General features: G+C 40.6%; 2 protein-coding genes across 8 annotated transcripts; one reads left to right on the top strand and one right to left on the bottom strand.

Annotated features, from left to right (window-relative positions):
• Window positions 1–615: 615 nt before the first annotated feature.
• Window positions 616–13429, top strand: sytl4 (synaptotagmin-like 4). 6 transcript variants are annotated; one of them, XM_058649509.1, is made up of 18 exons: window positions 616–837; window positions 930–980; window positions 4306–4429; window positions 5491–5706; window positions 6808–6917; window positions 7106–7223; window positions 7339–7506; window positions 8239–8353; window positions 8450–8540; window positions 8629–8711; window positions 9278–9370; window positions 10036–10214; window positions 10573–10675; window positions 11022–11183; window positions 11766–11877; window positions 11954–12062; window positions 12191–12399; window positions 12782–13429. In XM_058649509.1, the coding sequence occupies exons 3-18, from the start codon at window positions 4311–4313 to the stop codon at window positions 12928–12930; spliced, it is 2136 nt and encodes a 711-aa protein (XP_058505492.1). In that variant the 5' UTR covers window positions 616–837; window positions 930–980; window positions 4306–4310; the 3' UTR covers window positions 12931–13429. The 6 variants fall into 6 exon arrangements, with proteins under 6 accessions (XP_058505492.1, XP_058505493.1, XP_058505489.1 ...); XM_058649506.1 differs by having other exon boundaries at window positions 617–837; window positions 4248–4429; XM_058649510.1 differs by lacking the exon at window positions 930–980.
• A 545-nt stretch (window positions 13430–13974) lies between these two features.
• Window positions 13975–27675, bottom strand: srpx2 (sushi-repeat containing protein X-linked 2). Of its 2 annotated transcripts, none has more exons than XM_058649516.1 (10): window positions 27583–27675; window positions 22086–22163; window positions 20385–20576; window positions 19538–19714; window positions 18713–18836; window positions 17818–17939; window positions 17542–17721; window positions 17100–17233; window positions 16887–17008; window positions 13975–14572 (listed from the first exon to the last, which is right to left on the bottom strand). In XM_058649516.1, exons 3-10 carry the CDS (start codon window positions 20500–20502, stop codon window positions 14392–14394), a joined length of 1158 nt encoding a protein of 385 aa, XP_058505499.1. In that variant the 5' UTR covers window positions 20503–20576; window positions 22086–22163; window positions 27583–27675; the 3' UTR covers window positions 13975–14391. The 2 variants fall into 2 exon arrangements, with proteins under 2 accessions (XP_058505499.1, XP_058505498.1); XM_058649515.1 differs by lacking the exon at window positions 27583–27675 and adding an exon at window positions 25045–25276.
• Between the last annotated feature and the right edge of the window lie 2 nt (window positions 27676–27677).

Raw genomic sequence — 27677 nt, 5'->3', positions numbered from 1 at the left:
ATCTTTCATTCAAGTTAGAGCTGCAACTAACGAGTATTTTCACAATCGTTTAATCTGTCGATTATTTTCAGGATTAATCGAGTAATCGCTTGGTCCATAAAATGTCAGGAAATGCTGAAAAATGTTTGTGTGAGTGTTTGTCAAACCTGGAAAGGATGATGTTCTCGAATGTCTTGTTTTGTCCACATTTTTTCTGTTTCTGGAGCAAAGAAAGCTTCAGAAATCTTGTTTTAATCATGAAAAAAGCTTCAAACCGATTAATCAATTATCAAAATAGTTGACGATTAGTCTAGTGATCAATTAATAATTGATTAACCGAGTAATTGTTTGAGCTCTTATTAAAATTGAGTAATTTTCGCAATGTGAGCCAAGTCGCCCCCTGGTGGCTAAATGTCACTTCTGTCATATATTCTGGGCCTCACTTTTCAAACCAGAAGATTACATCAATTTTTGTGTACAATATATAGATTCAATATAAACCTTTTTCTTTGTTTCTCATGAAAAAAATTTAAATACATAAATATTGGGCACTGATTCAAGTTTTTTCCCAGCTCAGAAGAACCAGGATTTGATCATTATTGGACTGTTGCAGGTTGGTCAAACGTTCCACATGGAGCCCTCCTGTGGTAAATAGAGCAGAGGAGAATTAAGCACCTGTCATGGAAAATGTGGAGAGGCGCTCCTTTGCTCTGCCTGTCTGCTGCAAACTTTCCTTATCTTCCGGTGTTTGACTCAGTCCTCCAACACACTAAAGTCAACAGTTGCGGAGACGAGAGGCAACAACGAGACGAAAGGGGGAAGCGACCGCAGGGTTATGGTCACACAAGCCGACAAAAGGTGAGCATTGTCGACTTTATCTCAAGTGTTCGCTTGTGTGTCGCTTCATCTTTTTTTTTTATTTTAACCGTTTTTGTTGTGTTTTCTGTCAGGAATATCGCGCCGTTGCCGCAGTGACGGGTGTAGTCGACAGTTAACGACAGGTGTGTTGTGTTTTTAATTCAGTAAACGGTAAATAAAAGTGTGAGATTACTTTTCAAATGTAAGGCACCGGTTCAGGCGCATAAAAGGGATGTGTTTTTAAATGAAATCATCAAGTGGGTGTGTGGAGTAACGTTCATTTATCCGCTGGTAACGTAACGTTATATAAGCCAGTTCTGTATTTCATTCCGCGTTGGATTTTCTTTTTTGCGTCCGTTAAATTCAGATTCACGCTAAAGTTGTAAGTAGAGGTCGTAGGAGTTTTACGTTCACGTACGCAACCATTGAGGAGCTCATCGTGTAAATCATCGTCGTAACTAAGTTGTATGGAAAACGTAAACATTCTACGTCCGTAAGTATTTTTACGTAAGCGTACGCAACCATTGGGAGAACGTTTATGCATTTTAAGTTTACATTTGAGACTGGTGATTTGTGTTGAGTTTATTCACTTAATATGATTAACTGTCCATCTTTTAATGCGTGGAGAAAAACACTCTGATTTTCTTTATTTCTGAAACTCATGGAAAAGCATATAGAAACACTGCATTACAGTTTTAATTGTGTACAAGTATTGAGATGATATCTTAAAACTCAATTGTGAGTAGTGCTGAAGACTGTATACCCTTATGTTTGGGTTCCTACTTTCTTCAACACACAAAATAGTCATTTAAATGCACAGCTGAGTCTGTATGCTTGCCAAATTTGCAAAACGTGGCCAGAAGCTCATAGAAATCATCTCATTTGCAGCTTTCACTCACTCACATGTCTGTACTGTGCCACACTTCTTCAGCCCAGTGTTCTCATGAAAACACATTTCCTTGTAAATGTCACCAGTTTGTTATTTTTTGAAAGGATTGTTCCATTTAGAACAGTATGTTTCGGTCATGCACCATTTCCTGAAGGGTCACCTTAACAAGTCACTTGGCAGGTATTTAAAAACTCCTGCTGGGGTAAGTTACCCTCGGGCATTCAAACAACGAGGAATACATGGTTTCAGGTTTTGCACACTCTCTGCAAAACCTGCAGCTATCTGTCGCTTGTACATTTTCTTCCAAGCTTAAACTCCCATTGAGGCAGTTTGTAAGTTTCGGAGGAGGGAATGTAAGGGATGATAAAGATTAATGCTCGGCTTTAACAAATGGTTAAGCTTCTGAACTCCACCTATCTCTCTGTATCCTTAGAGGGTGGGAACCCAGCCCGTGTTGTTTTTGTCCCTCCTACTCAGAACAACCTTTCACTTTGGCAGAGACTTTCTGTGGGATTTTTTTAATCCACTCACATCCTGGTTTCTTTTAGTCATATATTATGTTTGGGAATGCCGTGTTCAGCCAGAGCATGTGACAGAGTTTTAGACAAATTCCTGCCCTCTTGCGACATGGAAAACATGTCTTGATGATCAGTCTCTGCTGGCTTTATCTGTATTCCCATGTATGACCAATTTTTTTCTTTTTGTGCGTGTGTGTGTGTTCTTACATAAAGCTCAAATATAAGAAGTTATTTTGCATAAACATAAATTTAAATAGTCATGAGTGTTAGGATTGGCACATCGGCAGCTGTTGCTTTTATAGACTCTCTGCCTGTCTGTATCTTCATTACCGTAGGGCATCAAGCCAACACCAAGTTTGTCTTAGGTTTACCACTGTTACTGTAATTGTAGCAACCAGTCTGACAGTGCTTGGATACATTAGTATATGCAACAGTCTCTGCTCTCTCTTCCTTCCCTACTTCCTTGTTTTACTTGGATTGCATAAAACAACAATTTCATTAGCTAAGACATGGACAGATTCTGTCCTTTTTTAAAGCTGCACTTCACGACTTTTTAGCTTTAATTGTCATTATGTTAAAAATCAGTGTTGGGTGCTGGTCTTTTGAAATAGAGAGTTGCAGTTTTAAATTGACATTAAAACTGCAAACGAACAACTAGAACAGGGAAAGGTGATAATTATGTAAAACTGAAAGTTTACAAAGTGTGTATATATATATATATATATATATATATATATATATATATATATATATATATATATATATATATAAATGAAAATTGGTTATATCGCCAAGCAAATAACACACACCGTCTACAGACTTCTCTCGCTGTCTTGTATGTTTCTGCAACGCTGTCAGCCTTTCCGACAGTTCCTCCAAACAGCATACAGTAGAAGCCCAAGTTTCAGGCGCGGACACCGACTCCCAGAGAAGCTGAGCTTCCATGGAAGTGACGTTTTTGCCGCATTTGTCCAATTACCATCAAGCTCACTGCAGTGAAAAAACCCCTTCTGTGCCATCCCATAGAAAACAAGTGGTTTTGATGCGGAGGCTGCTACGGGAATACGAAAAAAACCTACAAACACCATCCACATTTATACTGATGCCCTGTAAGTTTTGCAGTCATTGGTTTTTAAAACCAACATGTTATTTAAATTTTTCTCAGTTCGATGTCAGTCAAGACACTAAATCAATTTCAACACCTTAAGCCCCGCCATACTCTGACAGGCTGCAGATTAAACTACATATGTTATTCTCATGGCCATTGGGACGGGGATTATACAGAAATCCGACACCTGAGCTTATGCGCAAAGGAACCGTGTTATTCTGTATTAAAAAACAATGACTAGAAAAGCGTTCACCAGTATCTACCTATTTTATCAGGCAGCAGTGCACAGTAGGGCTGCAGGTTAATTATTTTTTCAACATGTATTATATGGGCCAAGCTACTCCATAGAGAAAAAAATCAACAGATGAATCGATCTTAAAAAGAAACTGTTTCCTTACTGGCATCCTGCTTCTGCTGCATCGTAACTACAGTGACTCTTAGACTGTATATAAGAATGGACGTAGTCTTCCAGTTGCATGACAAACAATTTGGCCAGGGCCATCTCAGTTTTTGAAACCTGAAAATCACAGATGTCACCTTTGTCAACCAGGAACCTGTTGGATCTGTCATTCACACTGACGTCAACTCTTACAGTATGTACTGTACTTTATAGTCAGTTTTCTTCTAAGAGGGAACATGATTTAACTAGCAAGTGAGACTCCTGAGGTAAAAGTTTACTAATGTAATAAATCACAGGAGAACCAGGCTAATTTTCTCTTAGACTTCCAGCAGAGTCATCTCCTGGTCGCTTAATGCTACTTTTGCTGTGACTCCTAGGCCTCATTTTTCAAACTGAAATGGTACATTGTCATGACCAAACAGGAAGTGCTATGGGCGTTAAATCAAAGTTTTATGCAGCATTGCATAATTTCCCCTATGTTCTGTTTGTCTTCAGGTGTCCTTTTCAATGCAGCAGCTACTCACATAGTCATTTCATCTGCTGGGTTTTGAAGGCACAATGCCCCAGGCCGCTGACATGATCAACCTGGGCTTCCTGTCTGATTCTGAGCGGGAGCTGATCCTTGAGGTGCTGCAGCGGGATGAAGAGCTGAGGCAGGCTGAGGAGCAGCGTGTACGGTGAGAAAACAACGCTTTCCTGTTGAATTACTGACATCTCCCGTGTCGGCCATAAATGGAATAGAAACTATAACTATAGAAAATGATAACGTCCTCCTCCATCATTTCACCACTTGCCTGGCTTGTTGACACGTGGCAAATTAAGTAAATACATGCTGTGCTGTTGACACTGGTCTTCCTCTGGTGTTAGTTTATCACCTCAGGGGTCAGGCGTGGTGTCATCACAGTTATAAACCTTGATCAGATACTCAGTTTAAACATCTGGCCTGAAAAATCCACTGACAACTGGAGTTTCCACCTGGCATGAAAATGTGTTCCTGAATGTGTTCTCTGTGGGTCGCACGTCCACACACTTTATATGCAGACGCACACCTAAACGTGTGTGTGTGTCATTTCTATTGAGGAACAAATTACGCTGTTTTTAACCAGTCTGGCCCCGACTTTACTCGTGTCCACTGTCTTTGTACGTGTCAGAATAAGTGAGAGAGAGAGAGAGAGCTGTACTGAGTTCTACGAAAAGATTTGACCCATTTGAAAGAAATAGACATGATTATGTAGAAGGAAATGTAATGTTTTGTAGATGGCTGGCCAATGCTTGCTTTACACATTGTATTTGTAAAACACAAATCAGTACATGTTAATTGCAAAATAATTGAGATTGCTGCACAGCAATTTTTTGATAAATATGAAATGAGTGGGATGAAATTCTGCAGTGCTGTTAAAATTAGAACACCCCAAAGTCTTACTGTACATCAAAAAACACCAATTCTTTTAAACCATATTGTGCAGCTGTATTAGTGTTGCTTCTACGATGCATTGCAATGTGAACATGGACGATTCTGCATCAATGCAACGACTGCACACATTGTCACTTGTTGATTTTCCAGTATATTGGGGATGGAGCTTTTGTCTAAACAGATAATTAAGTTCATATTTAGCTCGAATTGACTAATGAAGATGTAGCACGGAGGATTGAATCATGATGCATCATATTAATATCAATAAATCATTGATATTTGAACTGAATCGGATCATGAGACCAGCGTTTTTTTTTGTCACAGGAAGTTAAAGACAGATTTGCTGGAGGTGAAGAGGAAAGGGGCCAAACGCGGCAGCGGCAAATACAGTCAGCGTAGCTGTGGCCGATGCCTGGAGCCCCTGAGCACTCTGACGTTTTTCTCCAGCCAGTGTAAAATGTGCAACCACGACGTGTGCCGCAACTGCAGGACAGTGTTCCCCGACGGCTCCTGGCTGTGCTGCGTGTGTGCCAAAGAATCGTAAGACACTCCTCGTGCTGTTGCTGGAAGACTCACTGAGTAGATACTCGTCATGTTTATCTTGTGCACACATTTGCTTGCTGGTTTCACACTTGTCCATATATGGACATGAAGGCAATGCAGGATTTTCAAATTGTAATATCTTATATGAAAAAATGAGGATATGACTGCATTCAAACTCTTTTTTTTTTTTTTTTTTAAGGCCACAACACATTTTTGTCACTGAAAATGAAGTTATGTAGAAGCAGATACCTGTTTTTACCAGGTTTCATAACGATTGTTTTTTATTATTGATTAATCTGTTGTATAGTTGTTTAACCAAATCACAAAAATGTCAAAATAAACCAGAAAAAGATCAATTTTAACAGCTGCCTATTAGAGCTGAAACATTAATTTAGTAATCAATTAATTGAGTATTTGTTTAAAGCTTTTTTCATGATTAAAACAAGATTTCTGATAGTTTCAGCCTCTTAAATGTGGATATTTTCTGGTTTCTTTGCTCCATGCAACAAAGAAATCATTAAAAACTGAATCATTTTGGTTTGTGGAAAAAAACAAGACATTCGAGAACATCATCATTATCAGGTTTGACAAACGCTGATCATCGTTTTTGAATGTTTTCTGATATTTTATGGACCAAACGACGACTGGATTTATCGTGAAAATAATCAACAGATTGATCGATTATGAAAATAATCATTAGTTGCAGCTCTGGTGGTCAACACTTGGACAAGTTCAGCTTCATTTGTCTTGTCCACCACATTTACATCGCTGACAAGTGGCTAACAAGAACACCACTTTGTGTGACATATTAGGCTGACAGAAAGTCAAATAATTTGTTGCTGATAATCCAGCGTAAAGTCTCTGTCTATTTATTTAACCTTTATTCAATTGTCGTTTGTACGACGTGGTGCTGACAGCGATGACAATGTCTATTAAAACTGTTGTTTTAAGCAATATAACTTTGCAAATAAACACTACAGTAATCATAAGATTAATGTACAACATGTTGGCATGTGCTGAAGAGCTCATAGCACACATCTGACGAAAAAGAGAAATTTACTTGCAGCTTTTTTTATTTGTATTTTTCTTGGATTCCAGGGACGTGAAGAAGAGAACGGGCGACTGGTTCTACGATCAGAGGGTCAACCGTTTCTCGTCAGAGCCTGCACATACGCTCGTGAGCGTCTCCCTGAAAAAGAGACAGCCATGTGAGTACAGGAAGAGGAAGTGTGGGTATCAACTGTTCTACCAGGAATGTAAACAGCGCTGAGGCCAGTCACAGGAATGTGGCTCCAGTTAGGCAGGGAAATGTCTTTTTAAAAAAGAGTTGGAGCATGATTGCATTTGTATTTACCTACTTTATGGAAGTATCATTTTTTTTCCCTGTGTGTTGCAGTGAATAAACGTGAGACAACTGGAGAGATACTGTTGAAAAGTAACGACATAAACACAGATACTCCTGGGACTCCTCCTGTGCCTCAGCCCAGACTGAAAAATCGAATGGAAAACAAAGAGTTTGTCTTCCTTCTTTCTTTCTTTCTTTCTTTCTTTCTCTTACAGCACTTTAGTCCATTATTTCAGAAGCGTGGGTTAAGAACGTGTTGACGTTTATTTTTATTTTCTCCTCAGTCATGCAGTCAAGAATTCGGAATCCATTCTTTCAAAAGAATCAGTTGAATCCAAAGAGGACCTTGGGTTGAAGGTGGCCCGCAGTGACACAGAGTCTGCGGAAAACAGCAGCTTAAGTAGCAGCAGAACTGAGACTGAGTCGAGCCACGCGACACCTGACGAACCATGGTAAACTCGCATAAATCTATTCTAAATTATTCTAAAATGCACTAAAACTTCCCACTACAAACACCGCCATTTTGTAGTGCAGTGTTTAGTCCTTCTCCCTCACAGCCGGTCTTTTTTTGAATTATTGAAAATGATATTGAAATTGCCCTTAAAAAGTCTGAAATGAAAACCTATTGAATGGAAGTCATCTCCTTAATGTTTTCTGCCACATTTGGTATAAAAATGCACCAAGACACTTTCAGTGAACTAGGTCACGAGTATTTCACAAGTTAAAAAATTGTGTTTATACACTGTATTTAAAGGAATACTTCACGGATTAGCATTTAGCTTTGTATTACTAGAATAGGGGTAGTTTTTTTGAAAAATTGTGCTTCCCATCCTCAGTTTCCCCTGAGTTGAGAAATATCTTCATTCTCTTCTTTGTTACATGCCCACCAGTGACACTTGGTCCTGTTAGCATAACTGTTAGCAAAGATGGCGGACACTGTTTACATTCTGGGAATGACCCCCTCGTAGGGGGCGGGACCTCATTCCCAGAATGTAAACAGTGTCCGCCATCTTTGCTAACAGTTACGCTAACAGGATCAAAAGAATGAAGATATTTCTTGACTCAGGGGAAACTGAGTTTGAGAAGCACAATATTTCAAAAAGTACTATCCCCATACTAGTAATACAAAGCTAAATGCAAATCAGTGAAGTATTCCTTTTATATTCATTTGTGTTGTCAACAAGGAGAGGAAACCAGTCGCCTCAGTCCAGCACAACAGGGTCCAGTGCGTCCAGTCTCACCATGCCAGTCAAAGTACATATCAACAGGACTGACAGTGCTAACTCGGACGCTAGCCATGTAAGATGCTGTCAAGTCAACATGGCCTCTGGGTATTATCTTATATTGTCTTTTTCTCTTCTCTAACTGTGTCTCTCACATCTGTTGTCACCACAGGCCAACCAAGTCAAATCTGTCAGTCCTAGCCCAGAACTGGATGTTGATAGACTCTTCAAGAAAAGTGTCAAAAGAGTCCCAAAGCCTCCCGGTTAGCTTTTTTATTTTTAATTTTAATTTAACGTACAAAGCTGTTGTTGTGAATTCATTGTCTGAAAATGTGTTTTTAATACATTTAGATAATGTGTCATCACTGGACCATGATGGACAAGAGGCTGCAATGGGCAACAGGAGTAGTTCTGTACCAGCATTAGACGCACAGGTGAGTGAGTGACTGACTGAAAAACATTTGATTAGTTTCTGCATTTTCATTTTAACAAGACTGACTTGTATTCACGAGAGTCAAGTAGGATTTTTTTGTGAAAATCCATCTCTGTTTGTATAACAGGTGATGTGCTAAAGTCTAGGACTGAACGACTTTGAATAAATAATCAAATTAATCTAATTGCAATTATTTTTGGCAGGAATTATTCTCGTTTTCATTCATTTCTGTGATATTTGTGCATATCTGTGAGAAATAAAGATGTTCTCTTCAGTCTGTAGAATAAGCCGGTATAGATAAAGACAGTAATGAATCTAAAATGATATTTTGACACACATTTAAGTATAACAAATATTTTAAAATTGCAGTAGACTGTATTTCAGCCAGACTAAAGACTCCACTCAGTTATTATGTAGTCAAGCAGCCATAATGGTTGATTGTTTTGGTAGTCCATCACCTTTTGAGTTATATTTCTCTAAATAATACGAGTCTTGTATTGCAATGGCAACAAGTCGGTATTATCAGCCGTTTAAATGTCTACTATTATTATTATCATGATGCAACAGGAGGAGGAAGAGGAGGATGAAGACATTGACAGCTTGGTTAGCTTTCACAGAAGGACACTGGCTTCGAGCTCCTCCAGCCTGCACAGCTCAAAGGTAAAATATTGACTCACAGCTTACATTAGTCCTCTAAAGGCCTGCTAATGTCAGTCAGGGCAGAGCTGATGTTAGATAATCGCAGCGAGCATCTGTAGCCTCAGGATATCCTCCAGCAAATTAGCGATGATGAAATCAATGTGTTAACTCAAGAATAAAAAACAAGAAAAAAAAAGTCTACAGTAACTAACCTGAGGGCCAGTCACTATCAGGCCTGTTCTGTGTAGTGCTCTGTGTGTGTGTGGGGGTAGGGGGTCTACCCACACTCTTCACAGGTGCGTCCACTCCCACAGTCACTGTGGGGATGACATGCCTGTGAGCCAGTGAGCAGTGATCCCTCTGTATTAACCCAGCTTCCTGTGAAGCAGCTCGCTTTAAGCTCTCTGATGATTTAAATGATTGTAAATAAACGCGTCACGTATTGACGACTGTCTATTTTCACATTGCTCCTCCCTTCAACGCGTCTCTGATGAACACAAATATTGTTTGTGTCGATACATGAAGCTACTTTCTTCAGTTATATATGAATTCTTTGCTTGGCTGTTATGTCTTGTTTTTTTCTGTTTGATCTGCAGCTGCTGTAACACGAACGTCAAACATTTGTTGTTAATGGTTGTTTATTGATCTCGGGGTGTGTGTGTGTGTGTGTGTGTGTCTCTCTGCAGAGCGCTCTGGGCAGTTTGATGAGTATTTACAGCGAAGCAGGAGACTTTGACAGCGTTGAGGTGAGCGGCGACATCGTCTTCTCCCTGAGTTACGACAACCACACCCAGAGCCTCGAGGTCTTCATTAAGGAGTGCCGCGGGCTGGCCTACGCCGACGCCTCACGGCAGCTGTCAAATCCGTAAATAAGTTCAAATATGTTTACTTTTTCCCTTGCACACTGCAGCGTGAGGCTCCGATAGGCCAAATCGGCTTCAGATTGTGCCAACTTTAGCTCTGAAATAATTGTTTCTACTGCACACACACACACACACACACACCTCGGTGATGTTAGCACAGCTTTGATCAGTGTAGATAAGAATTTGCTATGTTTACAAAGTTGCTATAATCACGTCCCCTGAGGTGATTACTCCAGTTTCACAGGAAATTGAATGTCAACAGATCATTTTTTTAATCAGGAAACGCAGCAAAAACACAGTAGCTGTAGTGGCCCCCGGAGAAACACTCTTTAATTTCTGTGTATTATTCCTGTGCTTCAGTTACGTCAAATGTTACCTGCTCCCGGACAAATCTCGCCAGAGCAAAAGGAAAACCACCATCAAAAGGAACACCATCAACCCCGTCTACAAGGAAACACTGGAGGTGATGCTTTATGTGTGCGTCTGTGCTGCTGACCGTGTCCTGTTGACTTACTAACACTCCCTGCTTGTGCCAGTGCCAGCTGCAAATAATGACCACACCTACAGATGCAGAAAATCGTCGTCAAATATTGATTTTATTTCTTAGCATCAAGTGTCGAGTCATCTTAAACGCAGTAGCAAACAACTCACTGAAGAGGGAATCCATATCTCGCTGTAATCTCTAGGTTTTCTTTTACGTCCATTAAACTCATTTTCTGTTTAAATCAATGGTCATCAATCATTTGAACAAGGCACAATGATTGTATCAGTGCTTTGACACGTCTGTCTGCTTCCTCTTCCTCTTCCAGTACTCTATCAGCCGCACTCAGCTGTTCACCCGCTCTATGTTGATATCAGTGTGGCATCATGGCCGCCTGAGCCGCAACGCCTTCCTGGGCGAGGTGGAAATCCCTCTGGACTGCAGAGACCTCGACTCCTCCTACGAGGAAACTTTGCATCTATGCTCAAAGGTAAGACTATTTATAGCTAAATGAATTTGTTTTTTCTGTTTGAATGATTTGGACGATGCCAAGTGGGCGTACACTAGTGTTTACATGTTTAGGATTTAGCTTAGAATAGAAGTCTGTGGGGGGAAATTGGGCCTAATTCTCACCCGAGTTACGACGCCATAAAACATTTCCCTGCGTGTTAATGGACTCATTTGCTTGTTTCTTTAATAGAACATAAAGTCAGTTTTGTAAATAATGTTCCCGTTTAGAGGGAAACGGCAACAACGGGGGAATTAAGTGGTTTTGTTTACCTATAAGAAAATTATAACCTGTTAAAAATCTGACAGGAGTCCAAAGGTCAAAGCAAATCAAAACAAGGGGAAGCTATTAAAAGAGAGTGTGCATGTTAGCAGCTGCTCAAATATCCTACCATGTCTTCATTCAAATGTAATCATGGTTAATATTGTTTTTGTTATTAATTTAGCATTTTAATAATGTAATTTATCACCTTGCCAATCTCTGTTTGTTATTGTTAGTCAGATGGTTAAGCTGCATGTTAGAACTGATAATACCGTGTTGTGTGTCTGCTCTTGTGTGACACAGGCTGCCGCTGCTGCCGTGCAGACGTCAGCTTTTGCTCAGTACAGAGGAGAGCTGGTGATCTCTTTGAAATACGTCACGCCTAAAAAGCCTGCAGCGGGGAAAACGAGTAAAGGCAAGTACTTTGATAATAAAGACCGTTTGAGACACTTTGCCTCAGATTTTTTTGACATTGTTCGTCTTCGTTTTAGGCAAAAAGGGGACGACTGAGGACGGGGGTGAACTGCACGTCTTAATCAAAGAGGCGAAGAATTTGATGGCGATGAAAACAGGGGGCATGTCGGATAGCTTTGTAAAAGGGTAAGTCTTTTTGTTACAAAAAACAGACCTTTAAAAATATATGTAAACACTCAAATTACTATTATACGAACACGTTCAACTGGGACCCAGGTTCCTTGGAACTGACTCTGGTGTCCGTGGTTCTGCAGATACTTGTACCCGACTAAAGCAAAGACCACAAAGAGGAAGACTCCCATCGTGAGGAAGAACCTGGACCCCCACTATGACCACACGTTCGTATACAAGGACCTGGTCGCCGAGCAGCTGAGAGGGATGTGCCTGGAGCTGACGGTGTGGGACAAGGAAGCCATGCTGAACAATGAATTCCTGGGAGGAGTCCGTCTCAGCTCTGGAAAAGGTAGACATTTTCTACAAGTTTGTCCCCAGACTTTTCTGTCCTATCCTTTTTTGTTGTGATTTTGTGTGATACTCTCTGTGAGATCACGATCAGCAGTTTCTGAAATACTCCGATCAGCTCTTCTTCCTCATTTGTTGTTGAATAGGTGTACCTAATAAAGCGGCAACTGAGTGTATTTATTTATTTATTTATGCACTAAAATAAAGACTGGATGGAGCAAGGAAAACCTGTTTTAATGTTCGTTTTATTCTACTGCTGAAGCCCCTATGATACTTCAAAGCTTTTTTGTGTCTCCACACTGCTGTAATTAATGATGACAAATTCCTTTCACAGCTAACACTGCACTAATTCTGCATTCACTGTGTGATTTCCACCCCGCCAGGCACTGTTAAAATAGGCAAGGAGGAAGTGGAAATGGACTCGGTTGGAGAGGAGGTCAGTCTGTGGGAGAAGATGATGCAGTACCCCGACTCGTGGGCAGAGGGCACTCTTCCACTGCGTTTCACTATGCGAAGAGAAGAGGGCAAATGAGGACAGGCTCCGGACCTCGGGGAGAAAAGACACTGAAGAGGGCGAAGAAGGCGATGCCGCGGCCTCCGAGACGAAGATTGTGAGATTGTGGATTAATTTTTTTTTTGAGACTCGTCAGAGCAGAAGTTCACAGAGCAGAAGTTCACAGAGCGGCTGAACACCGAGGCCTTCCGCTCACACCTGTCCTCTTCCCCCACGGTGTTAACTGCTGAACATGTGCCAAACAACACACACACTACACTAAAGTCTTTATTTCAAGAGCTTTGAAATAGTTATTTTATGTTTTTTTAAGATTCAGGCTGCATATAAAGAAAAGGCCTGTTATCATGCACAGCACTTAGCACAAAAACGATCTCACAAACAAAGTCGCCCTTCATGGTTTTATACGGATTGTTGCGTCAAATAAATTGTGCTTCGTTCGATCTATATTGTACATTAATATCAAGATTTAAAACTATATTTATATAAAATGAATAAAGACGTATTTGAAATTCTTAAATCTCTCTTGTTTTCTCACAGTTGCCACTTAAACATCTGATTAGTTTCTGTCCACTCACAGCAGGATCCTCAGTAGTCTTGTGCAGCAGTGGTTGTTGGTTATAATATAAGGTGTTTTCATTAAAGGCCCAGTGTGTAACCAGTGTATAATTGCTTTAAAACAAAAATAATTTAGTTTCTGCCTTTTTATATTAACTTTACAGAGGCCGCCATCTTGTGCCATAAAAACCAGCCAGAGCGTGCTTTCCTTTTGAAAATGAAGGAAACCAACATCCCCCTCGTTTGTAAAGACCAGCTTTCCTGACACACTTGGGGTTAGGAAGGATTTATTACGTTATTTATTTATTTGTTTATCTACAGTCTGACCATTAGATGTCACTGATACTCCACTGTCACTTTTCACTAGTCAAAGTGAAATTATTCTGCAATGCTTGTGGGTTTTATCATGTTCCGCTTCGATTGGCATGTGCGGGAAGTTGAGACCTGGGGGTAAATATGTTAATCGCTTCCTCTTCTGCTTCAGCAAATTCCTTTTTCACAACTTGGGACAGCTCTCACTATTTTTTTTTTATTATTATTATTATTTCATCAGATCAATTGAACGGATTGATCGGAAATGTACAAGATACAAAAAAAACAGTAACGGCGCTATAACTGTCACTGGACTCCACAGCGTTTGTGACAGGTTCAAAAAGCCCAGGTGCGCTCACTTCTTCCACACCTGGCCTTAAATATCAGGTTACGAACAGGTATCTTTGTGTGTTCTGTGTTCTCTCTGAATCCTATCTTGACAGTGCTGCAGCTTCAGTGTTATCTAATAATCACATTAGAACATGAGGACCCGCCTTCTTGTCCTTGTCCTCCCTCCTAATGTTCCTCCGAACCCGACGCCTGAACCGTCCTCGTGCTGCTATAGTTTCGCTGATAGGTTTATCACTATGGCAACCGGAGGGATCTATTAAGTTAGTCACAGAAGTCTCTGTGGAGCTCGAGCCTCTCTCGCTCCTCTTCATCCAGCAGGAAGCTGTCGATGTAGGAGAACAGCTCGTCCGAGCCGACGGGGGTGATGAAGCGCTCTCGGTCCATGCCCAGCTTGTCGAGCAGCACCATGCTGAAGTAGGACCTGGAGATTCTGAACGCTTGCCTGCAGAGGCGACACAGCGAATGCAGCAATTAAAGTGACCGTCCACTGTCTCGTATAATACAAATGAAGCACCGCATAATTAGTATTAGTTTTTCCGGCCCACGACTTCTGTTATGGCTTTCATTGGCATTGTTTTCAGACAGTGCTTTAATAAACACACACAGAACGCAACAGGAGCCAGCGAAAGACAAACCAAGAGAAAGTGCGTAATTCATTAGGGGGCAGGAAATATGTTCTTCAACTCTACAACAAGTCATTACAATGTAAAATGATTGCTCATTATATCAGCATTAACCCTTTAAAAGGCACTTAAAATGGAAAAATGTCAACTCTAGAGTTATTGGAAGATATAACAAGACTATGAGCGAGATCATAGGTCATTGGGGAGGCGGGGCAAGGAGTTTTTTTGTTTTTGTTTGTTTTAACTTTGTCATGGTCGTCCCTTGAGATGTCAGAAGGCAGAGATGCTGTTGCCGAAGCTCAACGAAACATTCTTCACCTAACAGCAGGAGCTCCTCCACTTCCGTTTATGTCAGTATGTTACGTTGCGTCAGAACACTCTCTTAATCTCACGATCCACAACTTTATTCATTATTTATTTACGCCCATTTAAAACCACAGAGTGGCACCAAAATGCTGTACCAGTCTAAAAACTGTACGCACATAGTAGGCACATAAAATGAGACATAAAATCATACAGTAAAACAACACAAATGTGAGAAACGCCCACAAAATTAGTCGTGGTAAAAGCTACTGAAAACAAATGTGTCCTTAAAAGAGATTTAAAAACAGCCTGACAGCCTAACAGTTAAAGACAACTTATTCCAGAGCTCGGGAGCTGTGACTGCAAACGCCCGCTCCCCTCTGAGCCTCAGCCTGGTCTTAGGGACAACCAAGGTCAGGAGGTCAGCCGACCTTTGGGCCCGAGGAGCACGTCGTAGGAGATGTCAGAGTAGGCAGGAAAATAGGGCGTCGCCGAGCGTCCTAAACACTGAAATCTCTGTTCTTCACTTATGTTACACTACACGTGACAACCCAGCACCAGTCGTTTCCTGGACTGCAGCTGGTGTCCGGCAGCATTCTGTTGGACACAGCTGCCTTCTGCTCTTCACAGAGCTGTGGAAACCTGAGCTGTCAATACATGCAAGCCACTTATATTTTACACACACACACACACACACACACACACACAGTCACTTGATCCATTGTTAATGTAGAAAAATTGATTAGTGCACCTTTAATTTTAGTATGACAGCTGCTGGCTTCAAAAAAGCTTCTTTGTAAATCAAAGGCAACAAAGATTATTGACACAGCTTTACAGACGCTTTAAAAGGAGCGTGTAAGACATGTGTCATTTATTGGTTTAAAATCGTGATTGAAATGATAGTTTTGGCAGATTCTCAGGAAGGAGCTTAAATCACTTTTACCTCAGATAGTTTAGTTCCTTAAGGATGAGTAGTAGGATCCTAAAAATCCTCTTTTGACACACAGGAAGCCAAGGCAGTGATTTAAGAACCAGAGTAATGTGCTCCACAGGGCCGTGACTGTAGCATTCTGGATTCATTACACTGTTTTATATCGTTTGGACATAAAACCTTAAGTTATAGCAGTTGTTTTAAAAGCTGGAGGTAGATCTATTTTGTGACTGTTCAAGGTTTCTGGATTTAGCCACTGATTTAAGGCGAGTTGCGACTTTTTCCTTTCTTCTTTGGGGCTAAAAACCTTGACTGCTCTCATTTTATCTGTATGTCCTTTTCACAATAAACCTTTTCTCTCAACCCCCCTCTTTTTTCCTCGCTCTTGCATTTCGCAGCGTGCACTGAAAGAATGTGCCTCGCGCTGCACTCAGCTCAGCTCAGCTCTGGGATTCGTGTGTCAGTGGTGTAAGAGACTCACTCGGGTAGAGATTTCCCACATTCTGGAAAAAGTGAGCAGCAACCCCTTACTCACATTGCACAGTCAGTGGAAAAAAAAAAAAAACACTGCGTCTTTGCCTCTTCTCAAACACTTACACGTCTGTGTCTGTACGTCTGGCGCAAAATGGAGACGCTTTTACTCCCTGATTCTCATGGAACCCGGAGCTACTGTGTTTCTCCTGTCAAACATCCCATTAATGCTGCCCCTTGAGATTTTGTGCCGCTATTTTTAAACACCCTTATTCTTTTCATTTTAACTCAAAGATAACAGAGACTCCTTTTACACGAGGAGGCTCCTGAGAGGTGGATTGTTGAGCTTGTGACTTCACTGTCAACATGAATTTTTGTTTTGGACTTTTCTGCCGAGACTGAACCATGAAACTGTTACTAACTTTTACCTCAAACCCTCGATGACTTCCACGTTGAGGAGACTTTCTTTAATGCGGCCTGTCTCTCGAGGCGGGGAGCCCAGCAGCTCGATCAAGGTCACGTGTCTCAGGTCTAATCCACAGTCAGATTTCTGATGGAAACAAGGGGAAAGTTTATTAAAACTTCCCTAAATAAATCTTGTTATGTCATCAACATCAACAACAACAAGACAGTTTCCTCACTTGAACCATGATGTTCTGCAGTTGGTAGTCGGGGTCAGATATGTTGGGCGCGGACACGATCAGCAGCCTCCTCTTCTCGTAGAACTGATCCAGGAGAGCTGGAGCGGTTTTCACGTCCGATTTAATCTCCATCGCTACAAATTCACCAAAGCACAAGTGTATGTACTGAGTGTATGTACTTGTACGACATAAATACTTGTACTGAAGTACAAACTTAAAGAGCCAGTGTGTAGGAAGTCGTGACATCTAATGGTGAGACTGCAGATTGCAACACTCCTCCCCTTTCCCAAGCATACAATAGGTGACAATAGGTCAGGTCTCCCTCGTAAAAAAGATCCGTGATCTCGATGGGATTATCCAAGTTAAATAGCGGTAATCTGAGCACTTCTTCCACCACTATACAGTATACACGACCATATATAGAACCCTGCTCATTACTCACGAACACACTCGGCAGGATCTCCTCCCCAGTTACGGCTGAACTGGCAGACACGACTGGAAACTCCCCGCAGCTCGTATCCTCCTTCGCAGTGATGGTCACACGTGGCGCCGTAGTTATTCCCATCAGAGGAGCAGGTGATGTCGCCATGCAGAGGTGGATGTAGTTCTGGACATCGTCTCACTGTGAAGAGAGCGCCCACGACAGTTAAGAAGTTAGAGGGGCCTCGTTTTAATGAAGCTCACGTATGAAAACATCAGCATTCGTTGGTCATCTCACCCTCAACGCGGACAATAAACTTGCAGGCGGCTCTGTTCCTGGCCTGGTCGTACACTTTGTATCGGATAATATGCACTCCTTCTTTAAAGTCGGTGTCTGGCTCTTGGCCCACTAATATGACTCTGGAGAGAACACAACATTATTAAATCATTTTAAATCTGTAGTGTGTGTGAACATGGACAGATTGCTGCCACTTGGTTTTACACCTATATAAATGAAAAACTTTCAAGAAGAATCTAAAACGCTGTAGTGTGATTTTTAAAGGAATACTTCACCAATTTAGCTTTGTATTACTAGAATAGGGGGTAGTATTTTTGAAAAATTGTGCTTCCTAACCTCAGTTTAATATCTTCATTCTTTTCTTTGCTACGTGCCCACCAGTGACACTTGGTCCTGTTAGCTTAACTGTTAGCAAAGATGGCGGACACTGTTTACATTATGGGAACGAGGTCCTGTGCTCCTACGAGTGGGTCAAAAAGTGCGGAAGGAATTAGCGTTGAAGGCTCAGACCAAGTGTCACTGGTGGGCACGTAACAAAAAAAATAATGAAGATATTTCTCAACTCAGGGGAAACTGAGGTTGGGAAGCACAATTTCTCAAAAATACTACCCCTATTCTAGTAATACAAAGCTAAATGCAAATCGGTACACCCTGGACAGGTCACCAGTCCATCACAGGGACACATAGAGACAAACAACCAGTCAATTTAGAGTGTCCAAATGTTTTTGGACTGCAGGGGGAAACCAGTGAAACCCACCCGCCACTGTATACACACACAATCACACCCTCACTCAGGTCAGATTCAGTTTTGATTTTCAATTCTATGTCAGAGTCAGACTCATAACATCAGCGTGCAGTGAACAGGAAGGGAGGCAAAGGAAAGGCTGTGACGTACTCGAGAGATTTATCCGCGGTATCTGTAGCGGCGGGGCGTTCCCAGGTCACCCTGGCTGTGAGTTTTCCCGGCTCGGCGACCTTGAGTCTGGACGGAGGGCACCTGATTTTTGGAGGATCAGTATCTGAAGTAAACAAAATAATATTGGAGATATTAAGAGGAGGGGGAACTGGTTGTTATGGCAGTGGAATTGGATTCGATCCAAAGAACAGAAGACCGGGAAATATGCTTGTTTTTTGGTGGGACCAGTCTTGTATGAAGTACCTTAAAGAGATCTTACCAGAAGTTTTTTTAAATAATATTACTTAAGTAAAAGTCTTAAAGTATATGACATTTACTGCACTTAAGTATCAAAAGTGATTTTCTGATATAAAATGTACTTAAGTTTTAGAAGTAAAAGTATTAAAAAGTGAGGATTTGAGGATTGGGCCATGGTAGCTCAGTGGTGGGGCGAGTTGTCTTTCAAATGGAAAGTTGTGGGTTAAATTCCTGGCTCTGCTCGTCTATATGTGTCCTTGAGCAAGATGTGTGGATGGGTGAATGAGAGAACTATAGTGTAAAGCAGCTCATCAAGACAAGAAAAGCTCTATATAAATACAGACCATTACCAACTCTTCTGATTTTATTTGGTAGTAACGAGTAACAAAGCTATTTAGAGGAAATGTAGTGGAGTAAAAGTAATAGTTGCTAGAAATATAAATAAAGTAAAGTGAAGACACGTGAATTTTGTACTTTGTTACACTGAGGTGGGCTTGTGAATTAAACAACACAAAACACCAACGTAGATCTGGAAAGAAACACACGTGCACAGCAACACAGACATACCTGCACAGTCTGGCTGAAGTCCGCTCCACCTTCCCCCGTGCCGACAGGTGCGCGAGTGTTCGCCCTCGATGCGGAAGCCGGTGTCACAGGTGAAATCGCACCTCGAGTCGACCTCAAAGCCGTGCGTGCAGGTGTATCTGCCGCGCGGGATGAGTGGCAGCACGCGGCAACGCATTTCTGAGGAGGTGTAAGAAAACAATTAGGTAATCAGAATAAATTGTGGATGTTCTACTATTTTATTCTTGGAAAAAAATCTTATAAAAGACTAAAACTAGTCCAAATTTCCAACTATCCCAGGTCTGTTCTTATTACAGGTTTAAATCTTTTAAAAAACACATAAATACTTTCATATACTTTAGGTTTTCGCAGATGTTACTCAGTGTTTCCAGTAGTGGATTAATGCATAATTAGCTTCTTTTTAATCAATGTAAAAACAATGGAATTCATTTCTAAAGAAGAATGAGGCGTAACAGGTTTTGGATCAAAGACAGACTGTCGATAAAAAGTGGACATAGTCTTTCAGTTTGCCGGTTAAAGCAAAGCAGGAAGTAAGAATATATTGAATGGCCACCAGATGGCGACTCTGCTGATCATAGAAATAACTCCTTTTAAACAAAACTCTATGGGGAAATGAAGAAGTCCACAACTCACTTGATTTACATCAGTAAACATTTTCCTGAAGAAGTTAATGGTCTCAGTTGATAGTTTCAGCTCTTCTTCAATAGAACATTATGTCAATTTTATAAATTACGTTCCCGTTTAGAGGACAATGGCACATATGAGTGGACACCAGTGTGACTGACAGCTGTTGTTGTGTCCTTATGTAAGAGGTTAAAGGTCCACATACTGCGGCAGAAAGCTGTGGCGGACCAGCGGCGGGTGGCGAGGCACTGGATGGAGCTCCTCCCCAAGAGTCGGTATCCTCGGTCACACCTCATCTCACAGCGAGTGCCCAGCGTGCTCATGTAGGCCACTCCTCGAGGAGAGCGGCAGGTCACCTCCCCGTTGGTCAGACCAGGAGTGTGGCACCAGTGAGGGTCTGTTTACCCAGACAACAACAACAACAACAGCCCCTTCATTACATTTGTGTGGAAACAGGTAGCAACTTCAGTCATCAATTTATCACCAACACTTCCAAACTTAAACATTACAGTGCAATTAAACCAGGTTAAATTGCATGTAATCATAACAAAATAGATTTCTGAGATCAATAAAAGAGACAACATGTGAGAATTCTGACTATTCAGTGAGTCATGTGGAGCTAAAAACATCCAACAATGAAGTCACAGAGGTCAAAAAGGTCATTCACTGCAGTAAGATCAGTATCTCTGTTGATTTCAGGTGATTTATCAAGGACACCAGTGTGTGCAGTGCCGACTTTGTCTTCTTTGTTTGGACGATAACTGCGAGACATGCGACCTCACGCTCCTTTGATGTGTATGCAGGTTACCACGGCAACTATGGTAGTTCATTGACTTTGTTTTGGATTATGAAACGTGTTTTTTGTGAGGCCGTAGTATTAATTACTTTTTGTGAGCTACGTAGCAAACGTACATAGTTACTGTACGTTTGTTACCTTTGGACATTTGGTCACTCAAATCTCAGCGTCACATTTGAAAAGGATTCCTTTTGAAACATGATTCAGATAAACATTCACACTGGCAAATAAGTTTGTTTGTGATGAAACGGCGACCTTGACCTTTTACATTTAAAATGTAATCAGTTTATCCTTGAGCTCAAAGGAAGGTTTGTGCCAAATTCTTTAGATAACACCAACTGTTCGAGGCACTGTGGCAATGCTTCTTATATTCAGACACTTAGTTCACAATTTACTGATTTACTTATCTATTTTATTCCATTTTATCTGTTACTACTTATATATGTTTTAAATTAAATTTCTCTTTTACCTTCTTTTACCTCCTGTTTAGATCACACATTAGTATTTTAGTCTCCAGTGCTTTCCCTCACGGCTGTTTGTGAGTTCCACGATAGCGTTTCCTCACTTCTTTCCTCTCTTCTTTTCCTCACTAAAAATAATGATAATAATAATAATAATAAATGATTTTCACACACACACACACACACACACAACCATCTCTGGTGTTTGTTTACATAGAGGATGGATTAAAAAGAGACAAACATATCCAGTGAGTGGTAAGTTTTATGCCCATGTTTAAATTGCTAAACAGGATCAGGTAACAGCAACACCAGTAAAGTAAACACTTGTTACAACCAGAGGTTTGCTGTATTCAGCATACATAATACGTAAATAGGAGAGTGTATGTGTATATAAGTGGAGACAGACTCTCTAACATGTCACAGCTGTTCGATTAGCAGGTGTGAAAATTAAATTTCCCCCTTGGTAGTTTTTATGTGTGCAACATAAGGTTTTATTTGTACTGCTGCTGCTGCTACGCGTCTCGGCCTGGTCTCTCTTTAAAAACATCACTACAGGACATATTTCTGGTTAAATGAAACCATATTTTCCACTCTTGGTGTGTGTGTGTGTGTGTGTGTGTGTGTGTGTGTGTTGTTCTTAAATACACACCATTGTAGTCCAGTTTAGGAGCGTGCTCTTCCTCTGTGAAGTCATTGTAGCCGTCATGTTCCGTCGTGGCAGAGCCAGCTGAAACAACAAAACACTTCAACTTTAATGTTATATTACACAGCATCATTCTCCCCAACATAATCTCATTCCCATCACTCTCCTCTCACATTTCTTTCCACCAGTAACATTCCAGTCCACACACACACACACCTGGATATGTAATCACCAGTGACACTGATGGAAACTCTGCAGGTTTATTAAAGAAAACGTGAAACTCTTGCAGATGCTGCTGCTGCTGCTGTTATTGTTGTGAGCAGAGAGAGAGAGAGAAAGAAAGTACGTCAGACTGCTGCTGCAGTTTTGTCCTCTGGGACTCGGTGTGTTATGAAACGTTTAACTCAACAATAACTCCGGCACAAATTAGGACAAGCAGCATGTTTTTGTTACTCGGCTGGCGATCGGTTGTCTCTCTTACTCATCTCGTTCCATGGAAAAGTAGGAGTACTGTATTCAGACATTCCCTCTTAACCTCATCTCTGAATCCGGATTTCATGCACAATGAATCCTTGTCACTACCGTCCTCAGCAGTTGCGGTACAGGCGCATTATTTCTTTAAAATGCCAGAACATCCATGTCACTGTCTGTTCCTGTGCTTTTTCCTTTGCTGAAGCTCGTTTCCCCCCCCCCCCCCCCCCTTTAACATCATCTCAGTTCATAATGGTTCGGCATCCCTGCACTGGAAGATTGTTCCAGGGATGTGTGGGTTAAACCTGTCGTCAGCAACTTTCTCATGATGAGCCCATGTGTTCCACTCACTGGCATTTCCATAAAAAAAATAAAAACCTTGCACACAATTAGTCACAGAGGAAATAAACAAACTCAGCTCATCTATCTGATCTGGCCTGTATTAGAGAGAGACGGCGGACAGTACTGCAGGGACTTCAGCCAAAATGTTTAGTTTTGGTACAAATAACATACCGTGCCAGTTTACTGTCACACAACAACAATGAAAAGCATCAAAAATAACTGAAAACACAAATATTGATTCTGGTTTTGAGGATTTGAGTACCGTGTGACTGCTGGAGGGTGCAACAGAATACCACACTTGTCTCAAGTTCATCAAGATCTAGGAATGTTGAGTCAGGTCGACTCTAGTACACTGGTTTAATCCGGCTTCCATCATCAGACTGGGGGGTATGAATGTGAGAAGGAGATGCTAATCCGAATTGTAACCATGCTTTGCTTCACTGAGGCCGTTCACCTTCAAAACAAGACAGGGTGAGTGTCACAGCATCGTCAGTGCAGCAGGGACGAGTCAAACCAGAGGAAGGTGTGTGGAGCGCAACAAACGCTGAGTCTTTGAGGTTTTCTTCTACCTCTGATAATAACAAAGCTGCAGATAATGACCCACATCTTTCTCCTCTACTCATCCTCCCGTGTGTGTTTCTGAGAGGATCTCAGGTCTCGTCGTTATCTGCCAGAATTAAATGGAGTCTTGAGCACACTTGGCCCGAGGGGCGAGGGGGGGGGGGGGCTCCTCAGTAATTAAACTGCCAGTGATTGAAGCTGAGCTGTAATTAAACTGCCTGGTCAGCAAAGCAGCAGAGAGGGAGCGTCTGAAGAAACAGTTCACAGCTACACAGCTACAGCTTGTTTTAAATTCATTCTGTCTGAACTGTGGCCAGTGGCATGTTGGGAGATGTCACAAACCCCCAGCGCTTTCATTCCTGAAGAGATGAGTGGGTCCATTTGCATTCACCTCAAACATCCTGGCACATCTGCTTCTAATACTGCTGTTGTTAGTCTACCGCTGAGATGAAGCTTTCATGTTCCGACTGCAGTGAGTGCTGTCGAGTGCCAACTTTACCTCGCAGTCCATTATATTTGGTGGAAATGCAGTTAAAGAATTAATTTGAATACAGTATGTCTCTGTGTCTGTTGACACCATTTCTTACTTTACAAGAGTTTACATAATGTACTTATAGAATATAATACATCCTCATAGATTATAGATTAATCATTGTAGATCAAACTACCCAACTGTCAAATTAGAGCTACAACTGAGATGAGCGACTGAAAATTAACCCTCAGGCTTCAGTTTAATTTACTACCCTCTTAAGTCATTAACAACAAAAATGTCCACTTTTCTGGCGGAAAACTGCTGTAAAAACTTAACAGATCAATATTTTTTAAAACAACTTCAGCCCTGCTCAAAACTACCAAACATTCAATCATTTTGAGGATTTTAACCCTTTAAATGCCATTTTGATTACCTGATGTCGCAGTTGTTATTCATGAATAAACACGAGAATTTTTTTTTTTTTTTATCAGTCTTGGATATGTCAAAGATAAGCCAAAATGTATTACCTTCTCAAGTCATAAAGGACAAAAAATTTCCACTTCCAAAAAATAAAGTTTTAGTACAGATTACTATTTTCTCAGTGAAAAGGGCAGGAAAAGGTATTAATATGGAATGTTTTCATAACAGTTTCTGGAAATGGACTCAGTTTCTAATGAGTAAATTTTTTCTGTTGATCTATTAGAACAATTAAAATTTGAATTTCAAATTCAAAACAAAAAAAAATGTTCTATATGCACTAACACAGCTAAAATGTTGGCCAGATCAAGAGGAACATTTTGCCCAAAAGGACAAAAATGTCCATTAGGGGTTAGTCCGCAACTATATTGATTTAGGATGTCTGCGTTCATTTCATTACAAAATTATGAGCATTTTCACTGTGAACCTTTTGAAAAACAAATCAGTACATTTTCATCAATTATGCTGCAATTCGATTGCACAATATCAGCACATTTAATAACATTAACTTACTTGTGATAGAGAACTTTTACTTATCTGACTAGGCAACTTCCTCCACCATAGAGTTAACTGACAATTTGACAGCCATAGTTAATAATACTGTGTATTCAAGATGTTAGATGTCAAACTAAAGAAGCTCACCTGTGAAGAATAAAACATTCACAGCAACAAAGCAGCTGAGACTGAGCATGTCAGAAATACACAGATGACGCTCTTGAAAGAAGTTGCTTTTGTTTTTAAATCCCAGGATCCAAACAAAAAAAACGGGACAAAGTTATGGTCCAGGCAGAGTTGACAACTGAAACCAGGCACAGCTTCACTTCACTGGTGGCGAGGACAACGTCCGCTTCGACAAAACTCTGCAGATTTAACTCTGAAGAGAAAAAAAAGAAAAAAAGAAAAAAAAGAAAGAAAAGAATCTTCTTGTTCTAGTTCATCACCTGAAAAACCACTTGGTGGCACTGCTGGACTTCTCATGCTCATGTGCTCTTCGCAGCCCATAAAGATAATAAGTCATACAGATATAAATGAAGTGAATTTTTATTTAATGTTAGTCTCATTGGGAATTTAATTCTGTAATGATGGTATATACCACCACATTACATAATATCCATATAAACAAGAACTAAAGTAGACTCTAGTCCAAATATTGTTCCTGGTGTTCACTTAGATAAATGGACAATTAACACAATTGGCCTTTTTCAGGGGCGGACATTTTGACAAGTAGTAAAAGCACAAATGTAAATAGTCAAATTAATAATGGCTTTCCTGCAGATTTGGGGATTACCCAAATTACGCACTTTTATCCATTTAGCCCCTCAAATTTAAGGTGCATGATTCCATTATAAGTACTGTGCAAAACTCTACGTCCACTATTAGATGTGGTGTGTTAAAATAATGCTATAGTGAGCCCATGCAGTATAATTCATTTTGCTAGAACACATCCAGAAAATAAAGGAAACAATTTTAAAACCCTTGGAACTGGAGTGGAACCCTAATTAACCCTTTGAACATGGAGCATTTAAATTGGCTGCTTTTTCCATTACTATGTCTAAACATACAGTATATACAATGGTTATAAGAATGTCCAACATAGTGTCTTACATCCTTTTTCCAGCACAACCTCTGCAATCTAATTTCCAACAACTATATAAACACACCTGAGCAAAAACTATTCAAAATGTTTAAAATCGGATTGAATTTGTGAAATTTGGAAATACATCACAGTTCAAAGTTCACTTGGCTCATTTTTATGAACAAAAGAAAAGAAAAATGCTCTATTTTGTGACTTCTGCACAATTACTGCTACTTTATATCACTACTAAAAATGTGATATAAAAGAATCATAACTTTGACTTAACAACACCTAAGAAGACGCATTTTTAAAAGTCTGAATATGTAAACTATAAACACCCCCCCCCCCCCCAGGAAGTCCATATAAGGAGTTGTGTATTATTCCCACAGCAAATTACCATGGGTGTAGGGCCGTGTGAGCACTCAGGGTTAATGTCTGTGGTAAAACTGTTTGTCCTACTATATGATTCGTTTTTTTCAAGACATGCTTGAGCATTTCATGTACATGTCGTATGAGCTGAACTCACTGACAGTTTGCTGAAACATGAGATTGACCTTCAGTCGCATCATTCCGATCCAAATTCCAATGATCACAGAATTTAAACAAACAAACAAAGGAACAAAGCTGGTGGTGCCCTGAGACTGTTGCACAGTATAATAAGAAAAAAAAGATAAAAGCACTATCTTGGTGACATCAAAGTGATGTGTCACAAGATAGAAGTGAAAAAATAGAAGTGGCAAAGGCAAGAGAGAAAGAAGGCATTCAAAGTATCCAGTGAACTTGCCGGTTTATCTACTTATACTAAGGTAGGTTATTAAAACAGAGGAAACTACAAACCAGGTAATCCCAACCTTTGACTAAAACATCTCTCAGAAACGTTTCTTTTGGGGGTTATAAGTCATGTCGAAGTTTTCCACTTTATGTTTGCAGTTTTTCTTAATTTTTTGAAATGTTTGTCGAATGCACTTATACCGTTTGCTAGTGCTAGGTAATATTGCATTTCACATCAGGCAGGTTGATTCCATCCTACGCCATGTGTTGTGTTACACTCTGCAAACTCAAGTGGTCTACTGTGGGATAATTAGTGACATCTACTGGTGAGACTGCAGATTGCTATTCACATAGCAGAAGTAACTCGCGGGGCCTTGTCTAAGAACATACTTTATTCTAAGTTAATATTTCCAAATGTACGCCGTGACTTTTGAGAACTTGCTTTGCCGGATAGCCCCTCCAATAAAACCACAGTGCGAATAAAACCGCAGCGCACAAGTCAGTAAAGCAAAGCGTTTTACAGTTGTTTTGCTGCAACTGTAGTTTGCTTGTTCGCCGTTTACCAAACTGATTTGACTATTAAATCAATACTGCCCCCACAATTGACTTATGGTCATTTCCACTTCCGACTTTCGAGTTCTGATGTAAATCGAACGCAACACCAGAGTGTAGGAGGATGTGTTGCAGTATGCAGTCTCACCATTAGATGTCACTAATTATCACATAGTTGACTTTAAGGAGTTAAAATATTTTTTTGGAAAGAATTTCGAATGGTTTTGAAATGTTAATAGACAGTGTGGTTTCTTCCTCCGTGGACACAGTTGCATATTTACCCCTCAGAAAAGTGAATCTGTGTCAGTGACGACACTTCCTCCGCTCCCTGTCCTCTCGGGTTTATCCATTTTTTCCCTCCTCCTCTCCCCCGCAG

This window comes from Solea solea, chromosome 14, assembly GCF_958295425.1.
Source record: "Solea solea chromosome 14, fSolSol10.1, whole genome shotgun sequence".
Taxonomy (NCBI): Eukaryota; Metazoa; Chordata; class Actinopteri; order Pleuronectiformes; family Soleidae; genus Solea; species Solea solea.
The sequence above is the reverse complement of the archived record's forward strand: the minus strand, read 5'-3'. Positions and strand labels throughout refer to the sequence as shown.